The sequence below is a fragment of the Canis lupus genome, chromosome 12, assembly GCF_003254725.2.
Source record: "Canis lupus dingo isolate Sandy chromosome 12, ASM325472v2, whole genome shotgun sequence".
NCBI lineage: Eukaryota > Metazoa > Chordata > Mammalia > Carnivora > Canidae > Canis > Canis lupus.
The window spans coordinates 1,381,089-1,409,034 of NC_064254.1; the positions used below are offsets into that span (position 1 = coordinate 1,381,089).

Genomic DNA, 27,946 nt, shown 5'->3' on the forward strand with positions numbered 1-27,946 from the left:
GGTGCCCCAGGACCCAATATTTCAGTGCTTTTATGTCCCAGGCGCTGTTTTAGGGCCTTTTATGTGTTTATGAATCTTTATTCCACCACTCGGAGGTGAGGTAGTGTTTAACTTGTCCAGGTGAACACAGGAGACTTAAAAGTCACTGGTTTACATCTGCAAGATGTGGATGGAACTAGAGAATATTACACTAAACAAAATAAGTCAGAGAAAGGCAGTTATGTTAACTCCCTCATATGTGGAATTTAATAAAACAGGATCATGGGATGAGAGAAAAAAAAACAAGACAAAATTAGAGAGGAAGACAAACTATAAGAGACTCCTTTTTAAAATATATGTATATTTTTTAAATTTATTTATTTTTATGATATATATAGAGAGAGGCAGAGACACAGGAGGAAGGAGAAGCAAGCTACATGCCGGGAGCCCGACGCAGGTCTCGATCCAGGGACTCCAGGATCGCGCCCTGGGCCACAGGCAGGCGCCAAACCGCTGAGCCACCCAGGGATCCCCTTTAAGTATACTTTTTATTCTTTTTTTTTTTTAATTTTTTATTTATTTATGATAGTCACAGAGAGAGAGAGGCAGAGACATAGGCAGAGGGAGAAGCAGGCTCCATGCACCGGGAGGCCTGATGTGGGATTCGATCCCGGGTCTCCAGGATCGCGCTCTGGGCCAAAGGCAGGTGCCAAACCGCTGCGCCACCCAGGGATCCCTCCTTTAAGTATACTTTTAAAGATTTTATTTATTCACTCATCAGAGAGAAAGAGGCAGAGGGAGAAGCCGGCTCCCTGCAGGGAGCCAGATGTGGGACTCCATCCCAGAACCCTGGGATCACGCCGGGATCATGCCGTGAGCCCAAGGTAGATGTTCAACCGCTGAGCCATCCAGGCGGCCCTATAAGAGACTCTTAATCATAGGAAATAAACTGAGGGTCACCGGAGGGCAAGGCTGGGGGTGGTGGTGGGGGGACGGGTTAACTGGGTGATGGACATTAAGGAAGGTATGTGAAGTAATGAGCACTGGGTATTATATAAGACTGATGGGTCACTGACCTCTACCTTTGAAACGAAAAATACATTAGATGTTAATTGAATTTCAATACAATTTTTTAAAATCCTAAAAAATATAATAAATGCATGCTCCCATTTGGCCTGAAAAAAATGTTACTGGCTTAACTAAAATTACTTAAGTGGGAGCACCTGGTTGGCTTGGTGGTTGAGGGTCTGCCTTTGGCTCAGGTCATGATCCCGGGATCCTGGGATCCAGTCCCACATCAGGCTCCCCACAGAGAACCTGCTTCTCCTTCTGCCTATGTTTCCACCTCTCTCTGTCTCTCATGAATAAATAAAATATTTTTTTAAATAAAATTACCTAAGTAGTTAAAAAAAAAATTCCAGTTCAGCAAAGGGGTTAATCCTGGGTTCCAACTCTGGTTTTCAGTTTCTGCCAGACTGTCCCAGGTAAACTAGGCTTTTGCTTTTTAATGTGCCTAGTTCTGGGTTGTTTCCATCTTAGGTTTCACAGTCAGTACCCCTTGGTCTATATAGGATCCTAAACAATTAGATAAACACTAGGATTGACAACAGGGGCAACTTAGAAGAGAGAAGACCTACTACAGGCTTCCTTCCCATGCCGTACTTTCCCTTTGAGATACATCACATCCTAGCTGCTAGCATTCTAGAAATAATCCCCTTCACAACCCTTGTTGGAAAAGGCCCTACAGTAATCCTCAAGGCTTGGGGAGTGAACCCCTTTAACCTTTGTAACCCCTGGAGGTTACAAAGTTGTTTGGAACAGGATAGAGATGGTGTTTGCAGATCATTGTGAATATACTGGATAGATCATTGTGAATTCTACTCAATTGTCTTAATTAAAATTTCTTAATTTTTTATTCTTTAATCTCTTTTTTTTTAAAGATTTTATTTATTTATTCATGATAGTCACACAGAAAGAGAGGCAGAGACATAGGCAGAGAGAGAAGCAGGCTCCATGCACTGGGAGCCCGATGTGGGATTCGATCCCGGGTCTCCAAGATCGCGCCCTGGGCCAAAGGCAGGCGCTAAACCGCTGCGCCACCCAAGGATCCCCCCCTTTTTTTTTTAATGGTCTTACTTAGAGGGACCTGGGTGGCTCAGTGGGTTAAGTGTCTGCCTACAGCTCTGGTCATGATCCCAGGGTGCTGGGATCCAGCCCTGCATTGGGCTTCCTGCTCTGCGGGGAGCCTGCTGCTCCCTCTGCCTCTCCCCCTGCTTGTATTCTCACTCTGTCAAATAAGTAAAATATTTAAATAGATCAATAAAATGGCCTCAGTCAACATTCCATAAGAGCATTTTTCGGAGTTTATGTGGTGGTCTTCAGAGCCCACTAAATCTTTTAGTAAATAGCTTCTGAAGAAAATCAGTGTTATGGGAATGGCATATCTATATTTATATCTATATCTGTATCTCTATCTATCTATCTATCTATCTATCTATCTATCTATCTATCTATCTATCCTTTGTCCCGAAGTATGGAAATGGAGATTCAAGAGATGTTTATGCTTCCAGGCCAGCTTATAAAGGCACCTTTAACCTTCAAGACAGTTGAACTCTAGGGGTGTGGACTCCTGCCATGATGTACATCAGTCTTCGCGAGGATATGCATTTGCCACAGGACCTCATTTCCCTTAGAGCAGCAGGAACGTTTGTCACTGTCCTTTGCGGATAACAGAGTGACTCTTCAAGCCAACAGCCACTACCAATAGTAGGTGGTAGAGGACAGGGAGGGTGGATAGAAAACGGTGGAGATTGGGAAGGACCTACCAAACACCTTTGATAAGAGAGTTGAGGGAAATCTCCAGAAATAAGCCTGGAGAAAATAAGTTCCTGTGGCCAGATTAGTCAAGTTATTGAATGGGTGTTTTATTAAGAAAACAATGTAAGACCTTATAGTCCGCATCTCCTCACTCCTTGGACTGAAATCACTTTGTAAGGTCAAGGAAATCATGCAAATGAAACTATATATTTAAAAGGAATGCAGGGATCCCTGGGTGGCGCAGCGGTTTGGCGCCTGCCTTTGGCCTGGGGCGTGATCCTGGAGACCCGGGATCGAATCCCACATCGGGCTCCCGGTGCATGGAGCCTGCTTCTCCCTCTGCCTGTGTCTCTGTCTCTCTCTGTGTGACTATCATGAATGAATAAATAAAATCTTTAAAAATAAATAAATAAAAAAATAAATAAAAGGAATGCAGTGCCATCCTGGAGAAAGTGCTGTCTCAAGTAAGAAAATAAACTGGCCATAGGGGAGGTACACGGAGGGAAAGTAACCGTGGGGGGTAGGGGAATAATTTTTTAAAATAGAATACTTTCCCTAATTCCTTTACAATCCCACTTCTCCCTCCATGGCAGCTCTCGGAAGGCCAGCGGCTAGGTCAGCGCGACTGGCTTTATATGCCCTTTGAACCCAAGATACCGCTTTACTAGGAACATTTATACTGTTACTTCTGGCCTTTAACTGGATTGTCATCCAAAATGAAAAGATAACCAAAACGGGCAGCCCCGGTGGCGCAGCGGTTTAGCGCCGCCTGCAGCCCGGGGCGTGGTCCTGGAGACCCGGGATCGAGTCCCACGTGGGCTCCCTGCGTGGAGCCTGCTGCTCCCTCTGCCTCTGTCTGTCATGAATAAATAAATAAAATCTTTAAAAAGAAAGAAAGACAAAGATAACCAAAACAACAAGTTTATATGAGAGAAGTGGGCAGGGATCACAGCTTTCGGTTAAAACAGGAGATAGGGTTATTTTAGGTGAGGATGAGAAACGAGGACGATCCTGCACCTTTAACCGCAAAGCCTAGGTGGGCCCGGGGTCACCTCTAGCGGCGCCGCCAACCCCGCCCCTCCCCGGCCGCGCTCGGCCTGAGGCCGCCCCGCCCGCCCCGCCCCGCCGGCCGCGTCGAGCAGGGAGGATGCGGCCCGGGGGCCTCAGGGCGGCGGGAACACGGAGTCCAGAAGACGAGAAGCACCTCCCACGGCCTCCCCACGGGAACCGGGAGCCGCCGGCGGCGGCGAGCAGCGAGGCCGGCAGGGACCTCAGTGCCGCGCGGCCCCTCGGGCTCTGGGGCCTCCCCTTCCGGCGCCGGCCACCGGTGCCTCCCGCTCCTTGTAGGGGTTGCCAGACTTTTCAGGGCTTTCGTCGCACCGGTTAGCTGGTGTGAGAGTCACTGTGGCCATCTCGCCTTTCTCCTCTTTTCACCCCGTCTTGGAAACAATCGGAAAACGCCGTCCAGGCCAGGCAGTTCTGCGGCCACCCGTGAGGTCCCGCGGCCGCCCGCGCGCTCCGCCCCTCCCCGCTCGCCTCCTGACCGGCCTCCCGCCCCCGCGCCCCGCACCCCCGCAGCCCCCGCGCCCCCGCGCCCCCCGCACCCCCCGCGCCCCCGCAGCCCCCGCCGCCCCCGCCCGAAGCCCGCTGGCTGACGCTCCGGCCCTTTTTAACTCCTGTCCGGAGCTTTCTGGAGTTTTCCGTTTGGGGGTGGGGACGGACTCGTAAGAACACGTTTCAACCAACTATCCAACACCCCAACCCCGCCCTAGGACATCAAGCTTAGTCATGGCTCTATATTTACTTTCCAGAAGATTCTGTGAACTGTTTCAGCCTAGCCCGAGTCACAGGGCTCCCCTGCTCCTGACCGAAGAGGAGAGGCGGGGCTGGGGGATCTGGAAGGTGGGAAAGGTAGGAGCAAGGCGAGGGCGAGGAGTCAGGAGTGCAGCCAGGAGGCGAGCTGCGGTGGGTCACGGAGCCCACAGAGCCCTGACATTCACTTCACTCCCTTTTGTGGCCATTTGTCTTCCTTCTCTTCAGAAAATGAAAGGCTAGGATGCATGTGCCAGCAGTGAGAGGGGTCCAAACCAGTGAATATGGGGACATGCAGGTTCAACCACCGGTCCTATAATGAGCAGTTTGGGTGGCCGGACTGAGCCACTGAACTTCTGATCCTTTGTGTTCCTCTTTGAAAACGAAAAGGTTTGGAGCAGCCCAGGTGGCTCAGCGGTTTAGCGCCGCCTTCAGCCCAGGGCTCTGTCTCTGTATCTCATGAATAAATAAATAAAATCTTAAAAAAAAATTATTTTTTCATGAGAGTCGCAGCAAGAGAGGCAGAGACACAGGCAGAGGAGAAGCAGGCTCCAGGCGGGGAGCCCGACGTGGGACTCGATCCCGAGTCTCCAGGATCACGCTCCGGGCTGAAGGCGGCGCTAAACCGCTGAGCCACCCGGGCTGTCCCAAGATGAATATTGTTAATTCTATTTTAGAGATACAGAGACGTGTTGGTTCACTTACAAGTACTGCACTGTGAAGAAGGACACAGAGGAAAAGAAAAACTGTCTTAAGGAAGTAGAGTCAGTTCCAAACGCATCCTTCCCCAGGTTTTCCCAAGCTGCTGGAAATCTGCTGTGCTCCCCAGCCACTATGTTATTTGCCACTGACTTGTTAGAAAGGCCTCGCTCTAGGTTTCCTATGAGTTCTCTCCTTTGCTTTTTTCTAACCTTAGAATGATACCATCCTGTACAACTAAAAGAACCAGGGGCGCCTCGGTGGCTCAGTTAAGCGGCTGCCTTCGCTCAGGTCGTGATCCCAGGGTCTTGGGATGGGGTCTGCCTCAGCTCCCTGCTCAGCGGGGAGTCTGCTTCTCCCTCTGCCCCTCCCCCCTGCATGCCCTCTTTCTCTCTCAAATAAATAATCTAAAAACAACAACAACAAAGAAAAGAACTGAGGAGAAAGCAGTACTGTTTGAGAAAATGCAGGAAAAAGGAGAAAAGAAAAAAAAAAAAAAACACCAAAACTCCAGCAGCTTCAGGGTGATGAGCTCCCCTCCTCCTCACTTCTGCACTGCCAAGTTCTAGGCTCCGCCTCTTCCATTCCCCACCCTTAAATAAGTACCGGACAACCCCTCCAGCTTGGGTAACTTGAGACCTGATCCTTTCAAATGCCAAACCCAATAAAAACTTAATTACAAAATTAGTCAAGTTAAAATTCTGGAAAGTTTCTTGGGGTTCTTACAGTCACCCTAGAAACCAATTAAACCCGTGACTGGGTTTTTGCTTTGGGAAGCATCCAGTGTAAAAGACAAAATTCAGGAGACTCTCTTCTTGTCAGGAAATGGGTAAGGAATATAGATGTTTGGGTTTCCAGACCAGTCCACAGAGAGATTTTAACTCAAAAGGTAAGTCAACTACAGGGCGTAGCTGATGATTCATGGAAAACAGCATTTCTAGTGAATCTTTTTTTGCTACACCAACAGCAGCAAGATTTGAGGTTCTATCACCATGTTTACCTGCCAGGCAGTGGGTACGGTGACACCCTTTGCTTCCGGCCAATAAAAAAGTATTTTAAATTTCAGATGTGGAGAGAAAGGAGTAAATCCAGAACTGCCTCTAGTAGCAGCTAATGACAAGGAAGCTTCCAAAAGGAGGAGGTGAGGTTAAGGGTCCCTAGAAGTGTTGATACATTGGGGAGTGAAGACCGAAGCTTGGGGAGTTTCCAGAGATTGCATAAAGAAATGGAAAATTCCTTCAGTTTGACCAGTTTGACTAGATTAGGAGATGACTCATTAGGGAGCTACATCTGAGGGTAAAAAAAAAAAAAAGTAAAAAAAAAAAAAAAAAAAGAGTTATCACTTGCCTGCACAAACACACATGGGATTGTGAATGCAATTCCAATTGACCAAAATGTTCAAAAGCAAGATTATTTCCCTTCATCAAAAATTGTCTTCTCATAAAAACAAACACACAAAAACTGTCTTCTCCCTCTGTTCTCTGTGCTCAACTATTTGTGTACAGCAATGAAGTCTATTTTCGGTGGGTTGTGAACCGGGTGCTATTGCTTTAATGTCCCTTATGTTTTCATAATCAAGCACCCAACACGTGGTCTTCTTCCATGCCAGCAAAGGATTAAAAAAAAAAAAAAAAGGGATCCCTGGGTGGCGCAGCGGTTTAGCGCCTGCCTTTGGCCCAGGGTGCGATCCTGGAGACCCGGGATCGAATCCCACGTCGGGCTCCCGGTGCATGCAGCCTGCTTCTCCCTCTGCCTATGTCTCTGCCTCTCTCTCTCTCTGTGACTATCATAAGTAAAAATTAAAAAAAAAAAAAAAAAAAAGCCAAGGGATCCCTGGGTCGCTCAGAGGTTTAGCGCCTGCCTTCAGCCCAGGGCGTGACCCTAGAGTCCCAGGATCGAGTCACATCAAGCTCCCTGCATGGAGCCTGCTTCTCCCTCTGCCTGTGTCTCTGCCTCTCTCTCTCTCTCTCTCTCTCTCTCTCTCTCTCTCTCTCCCTGTGTCTATCATAAATAAATAATAAATAAATAATAATAATAATAAATCTTAAAAAAAAAAAAAGGCCTAAATGAATGATCAAATGTGTTTGTATTCAAAGCAGGAAGTAGGATAGCATGCAAGGAGTTGGAAGCCAGGGTAAGAAACTAAGTGGGTGAATTAAATGCATGACAAATTTTAAAAGAGCTGTAAGTAGAACTTGAATAGGATCAACCCCTCCCACCATCCAGCATCAGGATTCCCCACCACTTTGTTTTAAAAGGGACCACCTGGGCAGCTCTGGTGGCTCAGCGGTTTAGCGCCACCTTCAGCCCAGCGCCTGATCCTGGAGACCCAGGATCAAGTCCCACGTCGGGCTTCCTGCAGGTGGAGCCTGCTTCTGTCTCTGCCTCTCTCGTGTGTCTCTCATGAATAAATAAATGAAATATTTAAAAATAAATAAATAGGGGATCCCTGGGTGGCGCAGCGGTTTCACGCCTGCCTTTGGCCCAGGGCGCGAGCCTGGAGTCCCGGGATCGAGTCCCGCATCTGGCTCCCCGCAGGGAGCCGGCTTCTCCCTCTGCCTATGTCTCTGCCTGTCTCTGTCTTTCATGAGTAGATAAAATAGTGTTTTGTTTTTTTATGATAGTCACAGAGAGAGAGAGAGACAGAGACAGAGACATAGGCAGAGGGAGAAGTAGGCTCCATGCACCGGGAGCCCTACGTGGGATTCGATCCCGGGTCTCCAGAATCGCACCCTGGGCCAAAGGCAGGCGCCAAACCGCTGCGCCACCCAGGGATCCCTAAAATAGTTTTTAAAATAAATAAAAGGGGCTACCTGCAACCAGCTGATGAGGTTTAGGAATATAGGTGAGGTTTGGTGGGATGAGGTCCGGAGCTGACGACCAAGAAAGAATTCTTGAGATGTCTTGGGGGCAAAATAAGACGTCTTCTTAAAGGAGGGGGACAAGACACGTGGGCAGGAAGAGCTGCTGCCCCGGCCCATGAGGGGTGGCTGATTATATACCTGGGAGTTGGGAGGGGTTTGAGGATAGCGTACTCTCTAAGGAATTTGGAAGCAAGGTTTCCAGGACCTTGAGGGGACCAGCTATTGTTGGGAAAAGGTCACTTATTACCGCCTAATAAAACCTGAGTCATGAGACCCTTCAGATGTGTATGGGTGGGCTATGTGCTTGGGGGATGATTGCCAACATGTATCTTGGGGATTTAGAGATAAAGGAACTTTCTAAAGGAATTTTTACATGTTAAAGTAGACTTACAGGATCCTGGGGGTCGGGCTAAGATTCCCTTTTCTCCTTAGCAAAGTATGAATATCCAGGCAGTTGAGTCTGTAGAGGAAGGTCCCTCTGCCTGTTTCAAGGACTTGTCAATGTGCTGCCCTGGGCTTGTGCTTTGTCCTCAGCCAGTCCTCTGTTCCCCCATCACAGCTGTGGCTTCTAATGCTGTTAAGGAGGACTGAATATCCTCTCCTCTCCCTCGCTGGCTCCCCATCCTCTACATTTCATTTAAAAATGCTGGACAGGGCAGCCCCAGTGTCGCAGCGGTTTAGCGCCGCCTGCAGATCCTGGAGATGTGGGATCGAGTCCCATGTCGGGCTCCCTGCATGGAGCTCCCTTTTCCTTCTGCCTGTGTCTCTGCCTCTCTATGAATGAATTTTTAAAAATCTTTAAAAAAAAAAAGAATTGCTTTAAAAAAATAAAAATACAAAGGCTGGACGGTCTACTAGCAACAGGGAGAGTGCAGAAGACCGAATTCTGGGCTCTGAGTAGTAACCAGGAATTACCTGGCCAAAAAGAGGGCAAGGGGTGGCCCAGACCCACAGGCTGGGAAGACAACAGGGACACGGGAAAGCCCCACTGGCCTTAGAAGCAGCTGAAGTCCTATGGAAACGTTTTTCTTCCTCCAGCCTGAGTCCAGCCAGAGGCAAAGGGGTTCAGCAGGTCCAGCCCTGCCCTTCCCCCCTCCCCTGCCCTTGACCCTGTTCATTCCTTGCGGGGCGTGGGGGACGTTCTCCAGTTTAATAACCACCTGTTTACCTGATTGTTTTTCTTTTAAAAGTTCAAATTCCCCATCCCCAAATATTCCATCTGTGTAGGTTAAAGATATCAAAACTATACTGCGATATATTTCCATTTCTTTTCCGCTTTAAATCAAAGGTAGGGAAAACGACGCTGAGAACCAAGGCAATCCTCAGGCAGCTTACGCCTTTGGACCGCTCTACCAGCGGGCCCAAACCCGGCCCATCAGTGCCACAGCCCAATCCGAGTGAGTCTCTGTGACCCGCAGACACCCCACCCACTTGGAGAAACTCGGAAACTTTCTGTATGTGGAGTACCCCGCGCACCCCCGCCCACCCCGGACTCGTGTAGCCCTTCAACCCTATCTTAAATCATCAGACTCCTTTGAACCCCACGTGCCCTACAATGACAGCCCAGTGTCAGTCCCTCGGGTCAGTTTCAAGCTCTGCGCACTGCAGCGCCGTCGCCCGGGAGGGGGAGGGGGCAGGGGGCAGAGGCTGGGGGGCGGAGTCCACAACCACCCGTCCCACCGCTACCTCCCTGCCCTCAGGATTCCCGTCCCTTCCCGAGAACCCCAGAAGAGTCTGGAGAGTTCTGGGAGGGCGGCGTCCTGGACGCCCATTGGCCCCAGGGAGCCCGGAGGCGGGACGCCAGCCGAAACCGCTGGAATCTTCCCGACCGGCCGCCCCGCAGAGCCCCGTGATTGGCTGGGGACCGAAGAGGCGGGGCTGGGCAGCGCTATAAGCGCGGAGCCGCCCCGCCGGGGCCACACAGCGAAGCTGCGCAGGCACCGCGGCGTCTCGGCGGCGTCCGCCCCAGCACCTTTCCTTTCGCAGACCCGCTGCGTCCGCAGCTGCCGAAGAGAAGAGACCGAGCTCCTCCTCGTCGCGGAGCCCGACCGCCTTTCGGAAACCTGAACGTGAGCCTGAGCGCGGGCAGGGAAGCGGGACGCCGGCATGGCTAAGAGCGCGGCCATCGGCATCGACCTGGGCACCACCTACTCCTGCGTGGGGGTGTTCCAGCACGGCAAGGTGGAGATCATTGCCAATGACCAGGGCAACCGCACCACCCCCAGCTACGTGGCCTTCACCGACACCGAGCGGCTCATCGGGGATGCGGCCAAGAACCAGGTGGCGCTGAACCCGCAGAACACCGTGTTCGACGCGAAGCGGCTCATCGGCCGCAAGTTTGGCGACCCGGTGGTGCAGTCGGACATGAAGCACTGGCCTTTCCAGGTGGTCAACGACGGGGACAAGCCCAAGGTGCAGGTGAGCTACAAGGGGGAGACCAAGGCGTTCTACCCCGAGGAGATCTCGTCCATGGTGCTGACCAAGATGAAGGAGATCGCCGAGGCCTACCTGGGCTACCCGGTGACCAACGCGGTGATCACCGTGCCGGCCTACTTCAACGACTCGCAGCGCCAGGCCACCAAGGACGCGGGGGTGATCGCGGGGCTCAACGTGCTGAGGATCATCAACGAGCCCACTGCCGCCGCCATCGCCTACGGCCTGGACAGGACCGGCAAGGGGGAGCGCAACGTGCTCATCTTTGACCTGGGCGGGGGCACCTTCGACGTGTCCATCCTGACGATCGACGACGGCATCTTCGAGGTGAAGGCCACGGCCGGGGACACGCACCTGGGCGGGGAGGACTTCGACAACAGGCTGGTGAACCACTTCGTGGAGGAGTTCAAGCGGAAGCACAAGAAGGACATCAGCCAGAACAAGCGAGCCGTGAGGCGGCTGCGCACCGCCTGCGAGAGAGCCAAGAGGACCTTGTCGTCCAGCACCCAGGCCAGCCTGGAGATCGACTCCCTGTTCGAGGGCATCGACTTCTACACGTCCATCACCAGGGCGCGGTTCGAGGAGCTGTGCTCCGACCTGTTCCGGAGCACCCTGGAGCCCGTGGAGAAGGCCCTGCGCGACGCCAAGCTGGACAAGGCCCAGATCCACGACCTGGTGCTGGTGGGGGGCTCCACCCGTATCCCCAAGGTGCAGAAGCTGCTGCAGGACTTCTTTAACGGCCGCGATCTCAACAAGAGCATCAATCCCGACGAGGCGGTGGCCTATGGGGCGGCCGTGCAGGCAGCCATCCTGATGGGAGACAAGTCCGAGAACGTGCAGGACCTGCTGCTGCTGGACGTGGCGCCCCTGTCGCTGGGGCTGGAGACGGCCGGGGGCGTGATGACCGCCCTGATCAAGCGCAACTCCACCATCCCCACCAAGCAGACGCAGATCTTCACCACCTACTCGGACAACCAGCCTGGAGTGCTGATCCAGGTGTACGAGGGTGAGAGGGCCATGACGCGCGACAACAACCTACTGGGGCGCTTCGAGCTAAGCGGCATCCCCCCGGCGCCGCGGGGCGTGCCCCAGATCGAGGTGACCTTCGACATCGACGCCAACGGCATCCTGAACGTCACGGCCACGGACAAGAGCACGGGCAAGGCCAACAAGATCACCATCACCAACGACAAGGGCCGCCTGAGCAAGGAGGAGATCGAGCGCATGGTGCAGGAGGCCGAGAAGTACAAAGCCGAGGACGAGGTGCAGCGCGACAGGGTGTCTGCCAAGAACGCCCTGGAGTCCTACGCCTTCAACATGAAGAGTGCGGTGGAGGACGAGGGTCTCAAGGGGAAGATCAGCGAGGCCGACAAGAAGAAGGTGCTGGACAAGTGCCAGGAGGTGATTTCCTGGCTGGACGCCAACACCTTGGCGGAGAAGGACGAGTTTGAGCACAAGAGGAAGGAGCTGGAGCAGGTGTGTAACCCCATCATCACCGGACTGTACCAGGGAGCGGGTGGTCCTGGGGCTGGTGGCTTTGGGGCTCAGGCTCCCAAAGGGGGCTCTGGGTCTGGCCCCACCATCGAGGAGGTGGATTAGAGCTCTTACCTTTTTTGCTCCAGTTTTCTTTCCAAGTCAGAGGTGATCTGAGGACCTTGCTATTGCACTAGGTTTCTTTCTGTCTTCAATTTTCTACTATTTCAGTTTATCCTAAAGTTTTATTGTAACTTGGTAGTACTTGTTATTTTATTTTTTGTGTGGTATACTAGTTCAGTAGAGTTCTTTACATTTAAATTAAGTTGGTACTGTAAGTTCTTTTTTTTTCTCTGTGAAATGAGTCAACACTGCCGCCCTCTGTCCAATTTTGCTATGTAAACACCAGTCGTCCTGGAATGACCTTTTTGGTTGGTTGGTGGTTTTTTCCCCCCAATTTGTATACTTGAAAAATAAAACATTAAAAATATGAGTCTTATTTTATCTGAGGCGGGATACTGGACTCTTCTTGGAATGTCTGAATTCTACACACTGGTTAGAGGGAGAGTACTTCTGAAGAGAAGTACCCTGTGAGGTACCATTGCTTTGGCCATTTATTTGGGACTTCATTGTTGGTTGTAAGTGACATCTGTGCTAGAAAACAAAATTTCAGCTGCCCATTTTTGTGGGTGTGCTTTTTTTAGGGGAAAAGTAGGGACAGGAGCTGCAAAAATGGTTTTGGGGAGAAGTGTGTTTAAAGGCAGTGCTGGGGCAGCCCCGGTGGCGCACCGGTTTAGTGCCGCCTGCGGCCCAGGGTGTGATCCTGGAGACCCGGGATCCAGTCCCGCGTCGGGCTCCTCGTGTGGAGCCTGCTTTTCCCTGTGTCTCTGCCTATCTCTCTCTCTATGTATGTATGAATGAATGAATGAATAAATAAATAAATCTTTTAAAAAAATGCAGTGGTGATGGGATGCCTGGGTGGCTCAGTGGTTGGGTGGCTGCCTTTGGCTCAGGTCGTGATCCTGGGATCCCAGAATCTGGTCCCCTGTCAGGTTCCTTGCAGAGAGCCTGCTTCTCCCTCTGCCTATGTCTGCCTCTCTCTGTGTGCCTCTCATGAATGGATAAAAAAATAAATTAAAAAATAAAGGCAGTGGTGAGAGAGGTTCATCATTCCTTATTCTCTTGCTCTCAACGTGTGCAGAGACCTGAATTTGTCCCTTCTAAGCTATGAGTCTTCTAGTCTTTTATTTAGGTTAGGAATGATATTGGGGGTGTGCAAAACAGCGAAAATGAGTTGCAAATGCACAGTGTAGCTCTGTAAATCCCAGCTGGGTGGCCAAGTGTAAATTAGCCTTAGATTTGGTCGTCTCATTTTAAAATAATTCGAAAAAAAAAAAGTGGGACCTCTAGGTGGCTCAGCGGTTGAGCATCTGCCTTTGGCTCAGGTGTGATCCTTGGGCCCTCCTCGGGCTTCCCACAGGGAGCCTGTTTCTCCCTCTACCTGTGTCTCTGCCTCTCCCTCCATGTCTCCCATGAATAAATAATAAAATAAAATAAATAAAATAAAAGCAATTTATCTGAATGACCTCACTTTTAAAGATCTAGATTATTTTGAGCAGAAACATGGCATAAGCAAGCAACATGTTCTGCCACGGTCACCCTAGCTGCTGTTATCAAAGGAAGGACACGGAGGGGAGAGAGTCCCAGAGTTTGGGGATCAAGGCAATGAAGTGGGTTCTTTGCTTCGCTCCAGTAAAATTCAGTAATTCTCATGTCCCCACCTTCTAATTCAGTAAAGTTTTTCAATGCATTAGTTTATGGAAGTGGTCACTTCCACTATGTCCAGGGTAAAATTAGCAACAAATACTGTGTTTTTTTGTTTTTTCCCACACTGCCTGAACACTGTTGACATTGAGTTCCTAGGAGTCTTGTTCTAAGTGACGGTTTAACCCTATTTTTAATAAGATCAGTAACCTCTTTTTCCTTTTAGGGACAATCTCAAAACCATAGGAATTTGAAGTAACATCCAATTTAATTATGAAGGAGAAGGAGCTGAAAGTAGAGCATAGAGCTGGGAAGATCAAGGAAATGGGCTTTCCTCCCATACAAGTCCTTCCCTAGGGGGTTCTTCTGCTGTAGCAGTTAAATGTCCTTAACATTTTCTTTAGCTTGATAGAATCCTAACCTCCTGCTTCCCCCAAAACTGAGGCTGGAAATAACTACTACAAAATAAAAACAAATTACAGTTCAAGTTCTGTTTTTCAATAAATCTTTATCCTCTGGGAAAATAAAACGTTTTAGCAATGATGAAGTAGCGGAAGCCCTCCTTGAAAGCTTAGAAAAGGAATATAGTAAGCTCTTCTGGTTTCTGGACCAGTTCCCAAAGGCCTGTTTTGGTTTTAAGATTTTATTTTTTTGACTGCACACAAGCAAGGGGAGGGCCAGGCAGAGGGAGAGGGAGAAGCAGGCTCTAAAGGCAGATGCTTAATCGACTGAGCCACACAAAGCCCACTACCAAAGCCCATCCAAAGGCCTGGCAAAATTGGTGAACTACTTACTCTTCTCCTACCATGGGATATAGTAAATGTTTGCTGCTGCAGCAGCAGGAATTGGGGGCTTTCTTACCTTCCCCCTTACTCTAACCTGCCAGGTAATAGAGAAAATAAAAAGCAAGCTATTGAAGATCTGTTTCTATAATGTGGTGGTATATTAAAATCACTGGGGGAGGGACACCTGGGTGGCTGCCTGAGCAGTTGAGCATTTGCCTTTGGCTCAGGGTGTGATCCCAGAGTCCCAGGATGGGGATTGAGTGCCACATTGGGCTCCCTGCGTGGAGCCTGCTTCTCCCTCTACCTATGTCTCTGGCTCTCTCTCTCTTGTCTTTCATGAATAAGTAAATAAAACCTTCAAAAAAAAAAAATCATTGGGGGAGGCTAAAAATATACCCACCTCCAGGCCTCTAGCAGGAGTCAGAATCTTTGGGAGTGGGCTAAGGTGTTGAAGAGAATTCAAGCTACTTAAGCATTTCTTTCTTTAAGATATTATTTATTCATGACAGACAGAGTCAGAGACACAGGCAGAGGGAGAAGCAGGCTCCATGCAGGGAGCCTGACGTAGGACTCGATCTGGGGTCTCCAGGATGAGGCCCTGGACTGAAGGCGTCACTAAACCGCTGAGCCACCGGGGCTGCCCTATGTGTGGCTATCTTACAAAAGATGAAAATGCCAACATACATCACCAAACATTAACTACATTTATAAATGAGGTACAGAAGGGTCCGGGAAGGTGGGATTTGAGAGATTTTATGAGTTGATGGATTAAGGGGTCAAGAGCAAATGACCAGATTTCTGGGGGAGCAAAAATTATCAAAGGGAGAACTGGCTGTTGCTGTACCACTCTAATTTGCTTTGCTTCCAACCCCCCTGAGACATATGGTGCTATTTAGTGTGTGAACACGTGCACCCTTTCTGGCCAACTCACAGGCCATCCACTACTAATGAAGAGGACATGAAACAGGAAATAGGGAGTAGTTTAATGGGAGTAGTTTAGCTCATTGAAGTACTTTAATGGTATTGTTTTAGTATTTTTAGAAAGTTCTGCAGATCGGTTGTACATCAACGTGAATACATTAACACTACTAACTTAAAAGTTAGAATTTTTAAAGTTATCAAGTGGGTAACTTTTTTCAAATGGTATACTTTTTTTTTTTTTTAAGATTTTATTTATTTATTTGAGAGACAGAGACAACACCAGCAAGGAGGGGAGATGGCAGTAAGGGGCGGAAGGAGAGGGAGCAGCAGGCTCCCCCTAAGCAGGAAGCCCATGTGGGGCTCCATCCCAGGACCCTGGGATCATAACCTGATTGAAGGTAGACGGTGAACCAAGTGAGCCACCCAGGTGCCCCTCAAATGGTATATTTAAAAAAGAACTGTTTATTGTATATCATTTATATCTTAAACTGTTAAAAAAGGGGGGGGGGGGTAACGCCTGGGTGGCTCAGCGGTTTAGCCTGCCTTTGGTCCAGGGCGTGATCCTGGAATCCTGGGGTCAAGTCTCACATCGGGCTCCCAGCCTGGATCCTGCTTCTCCCCTCGCCCGTGTCTCTGCCTCTCATGAATAAATAACGTCTTAAAAAAAAAAAAAAAAGGTTAACGTGCCTGACAGTTGTGCAGGCTGGATTGGGTAGCGAATTCAGATTTAGCTGGCTAGATGGAGCCGGTGACCCTCTCTCGGAAGGACCGGAACCCCGAGGTGCACCGGTGAGGACAAGGGAGAGGGCCCTGGGGCCGACTCTCAGGGGACCCGCCCGCCTGGGGAAGCCCCTGCGGAGGAGCGCTCAGCTGCGCATGCGTCTGGCAGGGCCAGGGACGCACCTGACACCGCCGGTCGAGAGACAGTCATCTCTTTTTTGTTTTTCAAAATTAACAAAATACGTGCGAATATTTGCCCGGAAGAGTGTGAGACATTCACGGCTGGCCTCTCTTTCACTTGGCCTGTTCTCTTTCGGACGAAGAGGACGGTGCGGTGGTCGAGCCAGGCACTGCGAAGACAGCCCTACATGTCAGGCCCCCAGCACATGCCGCTATAAATAGGCGGGGCCGCGAAGGCTCGCTCCCTTTGTGCGGTGGTCGGTCCGGCTGCTCTCGTGTCGTGGTGCTGTGGCGGCTCGATGCGGCGCCCACTCTCCTACACCGGGGCCCTGCTGGGGAGGGGACGGCAGCCTCGGGTTGAGCAGGATGAGCTGCCCTTACAGACTAGAGTTTCTGATGTGCCCGTGACGGCGCTTTTGGGAGCTGACCCATCCCAGGGCGGAGGGGGGCGTTAGGCTGCCGTCGCCCACCCCCCGCTGACCTTTGGTGTCCTCCCAGACCCCTGGTCCTCGCAGGCCGATCCGCAGCGCTACCAGGGTGAGTGGGTTGTGCGAGATGGGGTGGCCGGCCGAGTCCCTGGGGGAGGACGGGAGTGATGATGAACCCCGGTGACTCTGAGTGTCTCGCTGACGCCATCACCGCAGCGCGCTGACCAACCCCCGCCGCTGGGCTGGGGAAAAAGCGGACGGCCCGGAAACCTTTACTAGTGACGAATCCCTGTTTGGTTCCCCATTAGGTGCTTGAAGATTTCCGCCGCTGTTACCCTTGGTTCAAGGTATGTATTAGATGTGAGGTCTTTCTCAGTGCTGCTCACCATCTCGTCCCCAAAGCTGTTTTTATTCAGTCAGTATGGAGTTTGCTTTCTCTTGAGCACGCACAGCAATGCAAGTATTGTAACCCGTGATTTTTTTCCAAGGACTATTTTTGGCTTACATTTCTTTTGTAATTGTTTGGAAAAGACCTTTTTGACTTTACATGTTTTTGTCTAAGCCTAGTTAAACCTGCTTTATTTTTTGTGTACGTATATTTTTTTATTGGGGTTCGATTTGCCAACATATTCTGTATATTTCTATATGCTTAGCTTTTCTGGTGGAGGTATTTTTTGCAGTTCCGAGGTCCGTGTCGCGAAGTCCCTCCTCCCCCCCTTTAATTCTCCCCACTTCTCTCGTCCGTGCTCTTCGTTTGCTACATCCTTGCTACTGATGCAATTGTTTTTAGTGCATTACACCCTTTCAGAATGGCCTCCCCTGATCCAGCCCTCCTTAAAATGGGAATGATGATTTCTCAGACTAGAGTCTCTGACACTGGTCTTGATGTCAAAAATTACGTTCTGACTCATTTGGAGAACTGGATAGTGAGTCTGAGAAGGGCCCAACAGGGGGGCCTTGACATTGCTTGTACTTACCATTGGCTGTCTGTCCTGTTTTCATCTTTCTAGCTTGATTATTCTGGAAGCCTACCTGGGGCGGTGCCCTTTCAAAGGTTAGGTACTAATCAGATACTGAAGGGCTGAAGTTTGTAATTCATCCTCTTGGATCAGTGCTATTGAAATGACTGTACCCTTGGAATGGCTCCTGCCACTCGAACCTGCAGTGCAGTCTGTGAAGAGTCACGTCCTTTTTCCTTGGCTGCTATGGTGAGTGCCAGTTTTTCTGCCAGCCCCAGAGTGGTAATGATAACCATCTTGGAACATGAGTATTTCTCTGAGGATCTTTGAAACCACTGATTGAGGACTTCCCTAACTGCCCAGGTTCATGTTTTAATTCCAGTTGGCTACATGGTTCTAATACATGTTCTTTTATGAAATTTCAGGGTTTTGTTCATGCAGAGGATGCCTCCTATCTGGTTGGTGTTGGGCAGATCCTAGGAACTTCCATCTAATTTCCCTGCATTAATCTATGCAAGCAGCTGTCAACTTACTGGAGGAAAGAAACTGCCCAGAAATTTTGAGATGCTTAAATACTTTTAGACCAATTAGATTTATTTAATATGAATACTTGTTTTTATTAAAAGGATTCCAATAAAATACTTTAAAATAAGCTTGGTCTTCGTAAAAATAAGGTGGGACAAAAAGATTTGCGGAAGTAAAAGGGAACTTATTTGGAATGAGCATCACAGTTGACATCTAGCTATATACCTCTTTGCAGCTTTATAGAAAAAACTAAAATGAGGTTGACCCTAAAATTAAGAATTTTAGGTGGTGTACCACAGGATTTTAATGAACTAGATGTTAAGTAATGAAAATTTTTAAGGTGTTGAAATACTAACACTGGGGGTGGGGACACCTGGGTGGCTCAGTGGTTGAGTGTCTGCCTTCGCCTCCAGGTGTGATCCTGGAGTCCCAGGATCAAGTCCTGTATTAGGCTCCCTGCATGGATCCTGCTTCTCCTGTATTCCATTTTATTTTTAAGATTTTATTAAAAAAAAAAAAAGATTCTATTCATGAGAGGCAGAGACACAAGCAGAGGGAGAAGCAGGCTTCCTGCAAGGAGCTTGATGTGGGACTCCATCCCAGATCCCAGGATCATGCCCTGAGCCGAAGGCAGACGCTCAACCGCTGAGCCACCCAGGTGTCCCCACCCCCGGTGTCCCACATACTGTATTCCAGAAGGTTGTGCCGGTTTATGATCAGTGTTCTCATGGTATCACATGTTTCCCTGTATCTTTCTGATATCCAGTGGTGGTAACAATTTGGCCACCAGTTTGGGGCTATTAACTCTTATTTTTGAGTCCCATACTGGGCTCCAGTTAGGAAGCCTGCTCCTCCCTCTGCCTGCCTCTGCCTCTGTTTCTCATTGAATAAATAAAAACATCTTTAAAATTATATTTCTTCTGTATTTGCCTACTGAGCATTTCCAGCTTGGTCCCCCACCACTTTATTTTTTTAAATTATTTTAAACTTTGAGGGGCACCTGGGTGGCTCAGTCGGTTAAGTATCTGCCTTTGGCTCTCTCCCTGTCAAATAAGTAAGTAGAATCTTTTTAAAATTTGAGGGCAGGGAAGCCCGGGGGGCTCAGCGGTTTAGCACCACCTTCAGCCCAGGGTGTGATCCTGGAGACCTGGGATCGAGTCCCACGTCGGACTCTGCATGGAGCCTGCTTCTCCCTCTGCCTGTCTCTCTGTTTCTATGAATAAAGTCTTTAAAAAAAATTTTTGAGGGCAGCCCTGTTGCCTCGGGTTTAGCGCCCCCTTCAGCCCAGGGTGTGATCCGGGAGACCTGGGATCAAGTCCCACATGGGGCTCCCCGTATGGGGCCTGCTCCCTCCGCCTCTTGTGTCTCTCATGAACAAATCAAATCTTTTAAAGGGAATTTTTTTTAAAGATTTTATTTATTCATGATAGAGCGGCAGAGACACAGGCAGAGGGAGAAGCAGGCTCCATGCAGGGACCCCGACGTGGGATTCGATCATGGGTCTCCAGGATCACGCCCTGGGCCAAAGGCAGGCCCTAAACCGCTGTGCCACCCAGGGATCCCTTAAAGGGAATTTGAGAGAGAAAATGGGCAGGGGACAGCAGGAGAGGGAGAAACAGGGAGCCCAAAAGCACTCCATCCTGAGACCTTGAGATCATGACTGAGCTGAAGGCAGACACTTTTACCCACTGAGCACCTCCAGGTGCCCCTAGGCTCTGTTTCTTTAGGTAAGAAGCAAACTAGTCTGTTACCAGTTACTTCTGTGGAGGGATTGGGATGGGGTGAGGGTAGGAGGAGATTGTACTTTTTCTTCCACGGATTTCTGAATTAATACTACTACATGATACAAGGTCCCAAGCACATAATTGTGTTTGGCTCTCAGCCATTTTCCTGTTTCTTCACAGCAAGTATTTAGTGCTTGGATCTGTGCTAAGCTTTTCGTGTGCTCCACTTCATTAAACCCTTAAAGCTCAACCTTGCAACTTTGATAATATCTACCCCACTTCACAGGCAAGGAAAGGAAGGCTCAGGATGTTAGATAATTAGATTAAGTTCCTTTCTATCTGCTATACTGGTCACCCAGCCTTAGAACTTTACCAGGAACTGAAGCAAACCAGCCTGTGACTTAATTTCCCTTTTAAAATCTTTCCCACTCAGAGGAAACTACCCAGCTCAATTGTGGCTGTTATCATTCCCGGACTTTTTCTTAACAGTTTTAATTCTGAATATGTTCCTAAACAGCATATCTTTGTATCTTCTTGAACTTAACAAATACGCAGTAATTCCTCATGTAGTTCTACTGCAACTTTTTTTTTTTTTTTTGTTCATGTGCTTTCCTGTAATTTAGATTCCACCCTTCCATACACATTTCTGTCCATTTTTATTTTAGGGGAAAAAAGGCTTTAAAAACTTCTTTTATGTTGATAGGTGTCTCTGGGTACTATATATGAGTACTTCTATTTATGAGTGCATTCTTCAAGGTTACCAGTATCACATAGGAAGTATCAGGGACTGGTTAAGATTCCTGGAGCAAGAGATTCACTTTGGGTAGGTAACTTATCCATTCTATCACGGTTTCCCCATTTGTCAATGGGTAGGAGTATCTACCCTTACAAAGAGTTTTCATTAGATTTAAGTATATGCAAACAAATTTAAACAGTGCCTGGCACATATTAAGCCCTATTTAGGTATTTGCTACAATTACATCATTTCAAACAGCTCAATCATTAATGTGCAAAGCCTAGTCAGTACTTACCCTCATCCTTAGTTCCTGATGTCACTAGTAGATGGTCAACTTCCTGGTCCTGAGGCTTTCCTCTGCATTCTCTTGCTCTAATCTGTATGGTCCAAGCCCTCCCCTAGGTGTTGGGACCCTCCTTCCTAAGCTAGCCCAGGGGTTGGGGTATAAGATTAGCCTACAGCCATAGTGAAAGTGGTCACATGAACTTGCATGGAAATCACATTCCAGCCTTCTGCATCCTTGAGCCCCACAGTGTCCCCTCAGGAGTAATGGTGCTTGGTTAAAACCTCTATTCCAGGGATCCCTGGGTGGCGCAGCAGTTTGGCGCCTGCTTTTGGCCCAGGGCGCGATCCTGGAGACCCGGGATCGAATCCCACATCGGGGTCCCTGCATGGAGCCTGCTTCTCCCTCTGCCTGTGTCTCCGCCTCTCTCTCTGTGTGTCTCTCATGAATAAATAAATAAAATCTTTTTTTTTAAAGAGGCTTTTGCCTAGTAGTTTTTTAAAAATCCCCTTCTCTGGGATCCCTGGGTGGCGCAGTGGTTTGGCGCCTGCCTTTGTCCCCGGGCGCGATCCTGGAGACACGGGATCGAATCCCACGTCGGGGTCCCTGCATGGAGCCTGCTTCTCCCTCTGCCTGTGTCTCTGCCTCTCTCTCTCTCTCTCTCTGTGTGTGTGACTATCATAAATAAAAACAAACAAACAAACAAAAAAACCTCTATTCCAAAACATCACTTCTCCATGCTCTACGAGTGGAGCAACTTCAGAAGTGAACAGCCCTCCTTCCTAGCCCACTGGCTAGATATCACAGCTTTCTAGCAGCTCTGAGCAGAGACTAGCCTTTCTGCCACTGCAGATGGTGCACCTCCCAGGGCCTGTCTTCTGCCTGTCTCTCCATGCTTTTCACCCTTGGAATCCTCAGCCACTGGCCAGTCTGTTAGCCCCTTCACAATTTATTCATTTCCCTGTTGGAGAATATGTGTGTTGCTTCCTTTTCTCTCCCCATTACAAACAACACCACCAAAGACTTTATAAGTAAAAAAATTAAAAAAAAAAAAAAAAAAAAAAAAGGGGATCCCTGGGTGGCGCAGCGGTTTGGCGCCTGCCTTTGGCCCAGGGTGCGATCCTGGAGACCCGGGATCGAATCCCACGTCGGGCTCCCGGTGCATGGAGCCTGCTTCTCCCTCTGCCTGTGTTTCTGCCTCTCTCTCTCTCTCTCTCTGGGACTATCATAAATAAATAAAAATTAAAAAAAATTTAAAAAAAAAACAAAGACTTTATAAGTAAGCTCTGGGCAGCCCTGGTGGCTCAGCGGTTGAGCGTCTGCCTTCGGCTCAGGGCATGATCCTGGGATCTGGGATGGAGTCCCACATTGGGCTCCCTGCATGGAGCCTGCTTCTCCCTCTGCCTGTGTTTCTGCCTCTCTCTCTCTCTCTCTCTCTCTGTGTCTCTAATAAATAAATAAAATCTTTAAAAAAAAAAAAAGCTCTATGCCTAATGTGGGTCTTTTTTTTTTTTTTTTTTTTTTTTTTTTTAGATTTTGTTTATTCATGAGAGACCCGCAGAGAGAGGCAGTCTCCATGCAGGAAGCCCGATGCAGGACTCCATCCTGGGACTCTGGAGTCACGGCCTGAGCCAAAGGCAGACGCTCAACTGCTGAGCCAACCAGGCGTCCCATAATGTGGGTCTTCAACCCATGACCCTGAGATGGAGTCACATGCCTTACTGAGAGCTAGTCGAGTGGTGACACCACTAAGGACTTTTGTGTACATAAACTCTTATACATACATGTGAGTTTGAATAGTCTCCTTTCCTTACGTATCCAAATCATGCTGGTGTTACCTTAAAAATAACACCAAAATCTGACTCCTCTCATACCTCCACTACCATCCCACTCTGGTAGGAGCTATCACCAGCTCACCTATATGACTGCAGCAAAACCCAGCTGGTCTCCTGGCTTCCACCCTTACCCCATTACAGGCATATCCACACAGCAGCCAGAAATTTCTCTCCAAATCATGACTTGAGACTTGTCTCTCGCTTGGCTCAGTATCCTGCAAGGGCTCATATTTCACTGAGAGGGAAACCCAGAGTCTTCACAGAGACCACCCAACAAGGTCCTCCCAAGTCTAGCTGTGTTGTCTCTGACCTCATCTACTTTCCACTCTGCCTCAGCCACAGAGCATGAAGCCAGGAGCTTGTGGCCATTCTCCTGTCAATGTTCAGGGGGTAAAGATTTTGCTTGATGGCTGGGGTCCCAACCACATGCCTTGGTCTGTAGGGTAGACAGAAATTTGTGTCAACAGAGCTTGTGGATGTAATTTGGCTGGTGAGGAAATACTAGAGTGGAGAAATAAAAACTATCCTGGACAGTTGTTTGTGGACTGTAACTTTATGCATTTGGAAAACAATTTGGCAATACCTCTGAAGTATGCACATTCTCTTCAACCCAGTGCTTCCACTTCTGGAATACACCCTAAATACACCCTGACCAAACTTGCATGCGTTATGTAATGTATGTTGTAGATTATGTAGACAAAAGTCCTTCGTAATGAGTTTTCGGTAATGGGTAATCTCAAGGGGGGAGGGAGAGGAAACAAATGTTGTCCAACAATTAAATGGACAAATTGTGGTATATTCATAAAATCTAAGACTATAGAGCAGTGATGTGTTACATGCAGTGGTGGTATGACTAATGTGCCAGCATGTATTAATCTCACAAACGTGAAGGGAAAAAAAGGCAAATTACAAAAGAATACATATGTGGTGTGTACTGTTTAAAAACATTTACAGCTTAACTATTGTTTAGAGTTAAGTATAATATATTAAAAGAAGGGATCCCTGGGTGGTGCAGCAGTTTAGCGCCTGCCTTTGGCCCAGGGCGCGATCCTGGAGATCCGGGATCGAATCCCACGTCGGGCTCCCGGTGCATGGAGCCTGCTTCTCCCTCTGCCTGTGTCTCTGCCTCTCTCTCTCTCTCTCTGTGTGACTATCATAAATAAATAAAAATTAAAAATATATATATATTAAAAGAAATGTGTGGGATTGCTAAATGCTAAATTCAAGCAAGTAGTTACCCGGGCTGTGACCCGGGGGTGCGTAGAAAGAGTAATGCAGTCAAGGAGGTATACATGGGGGCTCCATGGGAGCTCACGGTATAATTTTCCATGTTTTTGTATATCTGGACTGTTCCTTAATAACTTAAAAGCATGGTTTGGGACCTGCAAATCCTGCAGGACTGAGCAAAGGCAAAAGCCAAGTCGTTTCCACAGGAACACCTGCAGGCTCTGAAGGTCGGTCACACATGGAGCTCCCTTGGAAGACATCCAGAGGGCAGCCTGGGTGGCTCAGAGTTTTAGCACTGCTTTCAGTCCAGAGCGTGATCGTGGAGTCCCAGGATCGAGTCCCACAATAAGAAACTCTGATAACAGCATGTATGAAGGCCGAAGATGTTCAAAGAGATTGAATTTAGTCTATTGTGCACAGACAGGGCATTACAAGGAAAGAGTAGGTGGCTGTTAAAAGGAAACAAATGAGGGGTGCCTGGCAGTTGGTAGAGCATGTGATCTTAGGGTTGTAAATTCAAGCCCCACACTGAGTGTGGAGATTACTTAAAAATAAAATCTTTAAAAAAAAAATAAATAAATCTTTAATTTGGCTTGGGTCATGATCCCATGATCCCAGGGTCATGAGATTGAGCCCTGCCTCAGGCTCCTGTGGAGCCTGCTTGAGATTCTATCTTCCTTTCCTATCTCTTCCCCCAGCCTGCTTGCACACTCTTTTTCTCTCAAAAAAATTTTAAGTACATTTTTTAAAGATTATTTTAAATAAAAGAGAGAAAGAGCACAATTTGGGCGAGGGGCAGAGGGAAAGAATCTTCAAGCAGACTCCTGCTGAGCACAGAGCCCCACACAAGTCTTGATCCCCCCAATCCATGAGATCATTACCTGAGCAGAAACCAAGAGCCAGACACTTAACCAGCTAAGCCACTCATTGTGCCCCCCTGCAAAAATGAATCTCTAAATTAAAAAAAAAAAAAAAACCAAATGGGGATCCCTGGGTGGCTCAGCGGTTTGGCGCCTGCCTTTGGCCCAGGGCGCGGTCCTGGAGTCCGGGATCGAGTCCCACATCAGGCTCCTGGCATGGAGCCTGCTCCCTCCTCCTGTGTCTCTGCCTCTCTCTCTATGTCTATCATAAATAAATAAATAAATCTTTAAAAAAGTAAAATAAAATAAACCAAATGAAACAAGTAGAAATACTCAAATTGAAATAAGCAAGTATGTAAACACGGTAAGTTAAATAACAGAAAAACCGAATAGAAAATTGTGAGTGGAAGAAGAAATCCATAATGTGGAGCAGAGAAAACAAGCGAATAACTTTCTTTTTAACAAGTGAATAATTTTGGGACTCATGGCTGACTCACTGGTTGAGTGTCTGCCTTTAGCTCAGGGCATCATCCCGGAGTCCTGGGATCGAGTCCTACACTGGGCTCCTTGTGTGGAGCCTGTTTCTCTTTCTTCCTGTGCCTCTACCTCTCTCTCTCTCTCTCTCTCTCTCTCTCTCATGAATAAATACAATATTTTTAAAAACCACAAGTGAATAATTTGAAAAGGAAGGATGGTATGAAATGCTCCAACCTCTGGCATTGTGTGTGTAGAGCTGCCCTCGCCTTGTTGGTTTGTTACAATGCTGCAGTCAGAACAGCTCTGCCCAGGGACACATGGGCGCATCTGGCTTGGAGCAGTTCAGGGCCATCTGTTAGTTTGCTTATACAGTACTTTCCCATCTATTAACATCTTACTTTCCCATGATTCTCTCTCTCTTTTTTTTTTAAGATTTTATGTATTTATTCATAGAGACACAGAGAGAGAGGCAGAGACACAGGCAGAGGGAGAAGCAGGCTCCATGCAGGGAGCCCGACGTGGGACTCGATCCCGGGTCCCCAGGATCATGCCCCGGGCTGCAGGTGGTGCTAAACCGCTGCACCACTGGGGCTGCCCCATGATTATCTTTTGATTGTTGTATTATTTCCCAAAGAATAAGGAAACAGATTATCCCTAAGGGTTAAAGTATCTGCTGACTTTTAAAATGTTAAATATTATTGCTGGCAGTCAGGTGAACCTCAGGTGGTGGTGGGTCACAGTCTAGATTGACTACTGCCTGTCATTAAACCCTGAAATCTAAAGAATGTAGCAAAGATAGAGATGTCACCAATAATCCCCAGTTATCTGCTGATACCAGATAATAAACTAGGGCGTGGGTGGGGTGGGGTGGGAGCTGTCTCTAAAGAGTCTTGCAACAGCTCTCTCTGGATCAGGGAGCTTTCCATTTCCTAGTGGTCTACAGAGATTGGCTGTACTCCACCCTAGGTTATTTTCTTATAAAGGAGGGCAAGCAACTATTCTAAAAAACTAGTTTTTAAACTTTTTATTATGAAGCTTTTTTTTTTTTTTTAAGTCAAATCTACACCCAATGTGGGCCTCAAATTCATGACCTCAAGATCAAGAGTTGTGTGCTCTAAGAACTAGCCAGGTGCCCCTGAAGCTTTTGCAACGGCAGGAAGGGGCACCTGGGTGGTTCAGTCAGTTAAACGTCCAACTCTTAAAAAAAAAAAACAAAACAAAAAAAAAAACGTCCAACTCTTGGTTTTGGCTCAGGTCATGATCTCAGAGACTCGAGATGGATCCTGGAGCTGAGCTCTGCACTGGGTGTGGAGCCTGCTTGTGATTCTCCCTCTCCTGCACTCCCCCTCTAAAAAAAAAAACAAAAAACAAACAAACAAACAAAAAAAACAGTAGAAACACTAGTACAAAGAACACCCATATACCTACACCTAAATCCAACAGTTGTCAACATTTTTCTGTATTTAAAAAATGTCATATGTACATAATTTAAAGATTTTATTTATTAATTCATGAGAGACACAGAGAGAGAGAGGCAGACATAGGCAGAGGGAGAAGCAGTCTCCATGCAGGGAGCCCGATGTGGGACTGGATCCTGGGACTCTAGGATCACGCCCTGGGGCAAAGGCGGCGCTAAACTGCTGAGCCACCCGGGCTGCCCTGTCATATATGTATTAAATTAAGGGCTCCTGCCTGGCTTTGTCAGTAGAGCATGTGACTCTTGATCTCAGGATCACTGAGTTCAAATCCCATGTTGGTCCTAAAGCTTGCTTCAAAAAGAAAAATAATAATAATAAAAGAAAAACTTAAAAAATATATTAAATTATATATGTGTATGTGTTTGCATATACATGTATTTGGCAGACTCATTTCAAAGTGAATCATCATGGGATCCCTGGGTGGCGCAGCGGTTTGGCGCCTGCCTTTGGCCCAGGGCGCGATCCTGGAGACCCGGGATCGAGTCCCACGTCGGGCTCCCGGTGCATGGAGCCTGCTTCTCCCTCTGCCTGTGTCTCTGCCTCTCTCTCTCTCTCTCTGTGACTATCATAAATAAATAAAAATTAAAAAAAAAACAAAGTGAATCATCATGACATTTTATCTCTAAATACTTTAGCATTCATGTCCAGTGTAAGGACATTTACCACTATACTATTGTCATATCTAAGAAAATTGACCATGATTCCTAATTTTACTCATACTTAATTGATATTCAGATTTTTCCAGCTGTTCTCAAAATGTCTTTTATGGCAAGTTTTGGGGTTTTAAGCTTTTTTTTCTTAAAGATCTTATTTATTTATTCATGAGAGACACACAGAGAGAGAGGCAGAGACAGGAGAAACAGGTTCCATGCAAGGAGCCTGATATGGGACTTGATCCCGGGTCTCCAGGATCATGCCCTGGGCTGAAGACAGGCACTAAACCGCTGAGCCACCCAGGGATCCCCCA

The 27,946-nt window shown here is 48.1% G+C and overlaps 1 protein-coding gene, 1 long non-coding RNA gene and 2 other non-coding genes across 4 annotated transcripts; all 4 read left to right on the plus strand.

Annotated features, from left to right (window-relative positions):
- The first annotated feature begins 4,422 nt into the window (after positions 1-4,422).
- Positions 4,423-7,300, plus strand: LOC125752188 (uncharacterized). Its single transcript, XR_007401054.1, has 2 exons — positions 4,423-4,707; positions 4,837-7,300. It is a non-coding gene; the product is annotated as an uncharacterized LOC125752188 (long non-coding RNA).
- A 2,977-nt stretch (positions 7,301-10,277) lies between these two features.
- On the plus strand, positions 10,278-12,567 carry LOC125752189 (heat shock 70 kDa protein 1). Its single transcript, XM_049091957.1, has one exon. The coding sequence runs from the start codon at positions 10,278-10,280 to the stop codon at positions 12,201-12,203; it is 1,926 nt and encodes a 641-aa protein (XP_048947914.1). The 3' UTR covers positions 12,204-12,567.
- A 4,471-nt stretch (positions 12,568-17,038) lies between these two features.
- LOC112641906 (small nucleolar RNA SNORD48) lies at positions 17,039-17,101 on the plus strand. Its single transcript, XR_003124890.1, has one exon. It is a non-coding gene; the product is annotated as a small nucleolar RNA SNORD48 (small nucleolar RNA).
- A 615-nt stretch (positions 17,102-17,716) lies between these two features.
- Positions 17,717-17,784, plus strand: LOC112641905 (small nucleolar RNA SNORD52). Its single transcript, XR_003124889.1, has one exon. It is a non-coding gene; the product is annotated as a small nucleolar RNA SNORD52 (small nucleolar RNA).
- The last annotated feature ends 10,162 nt before the right edge of the window (positions 17,785-27,946 follow it).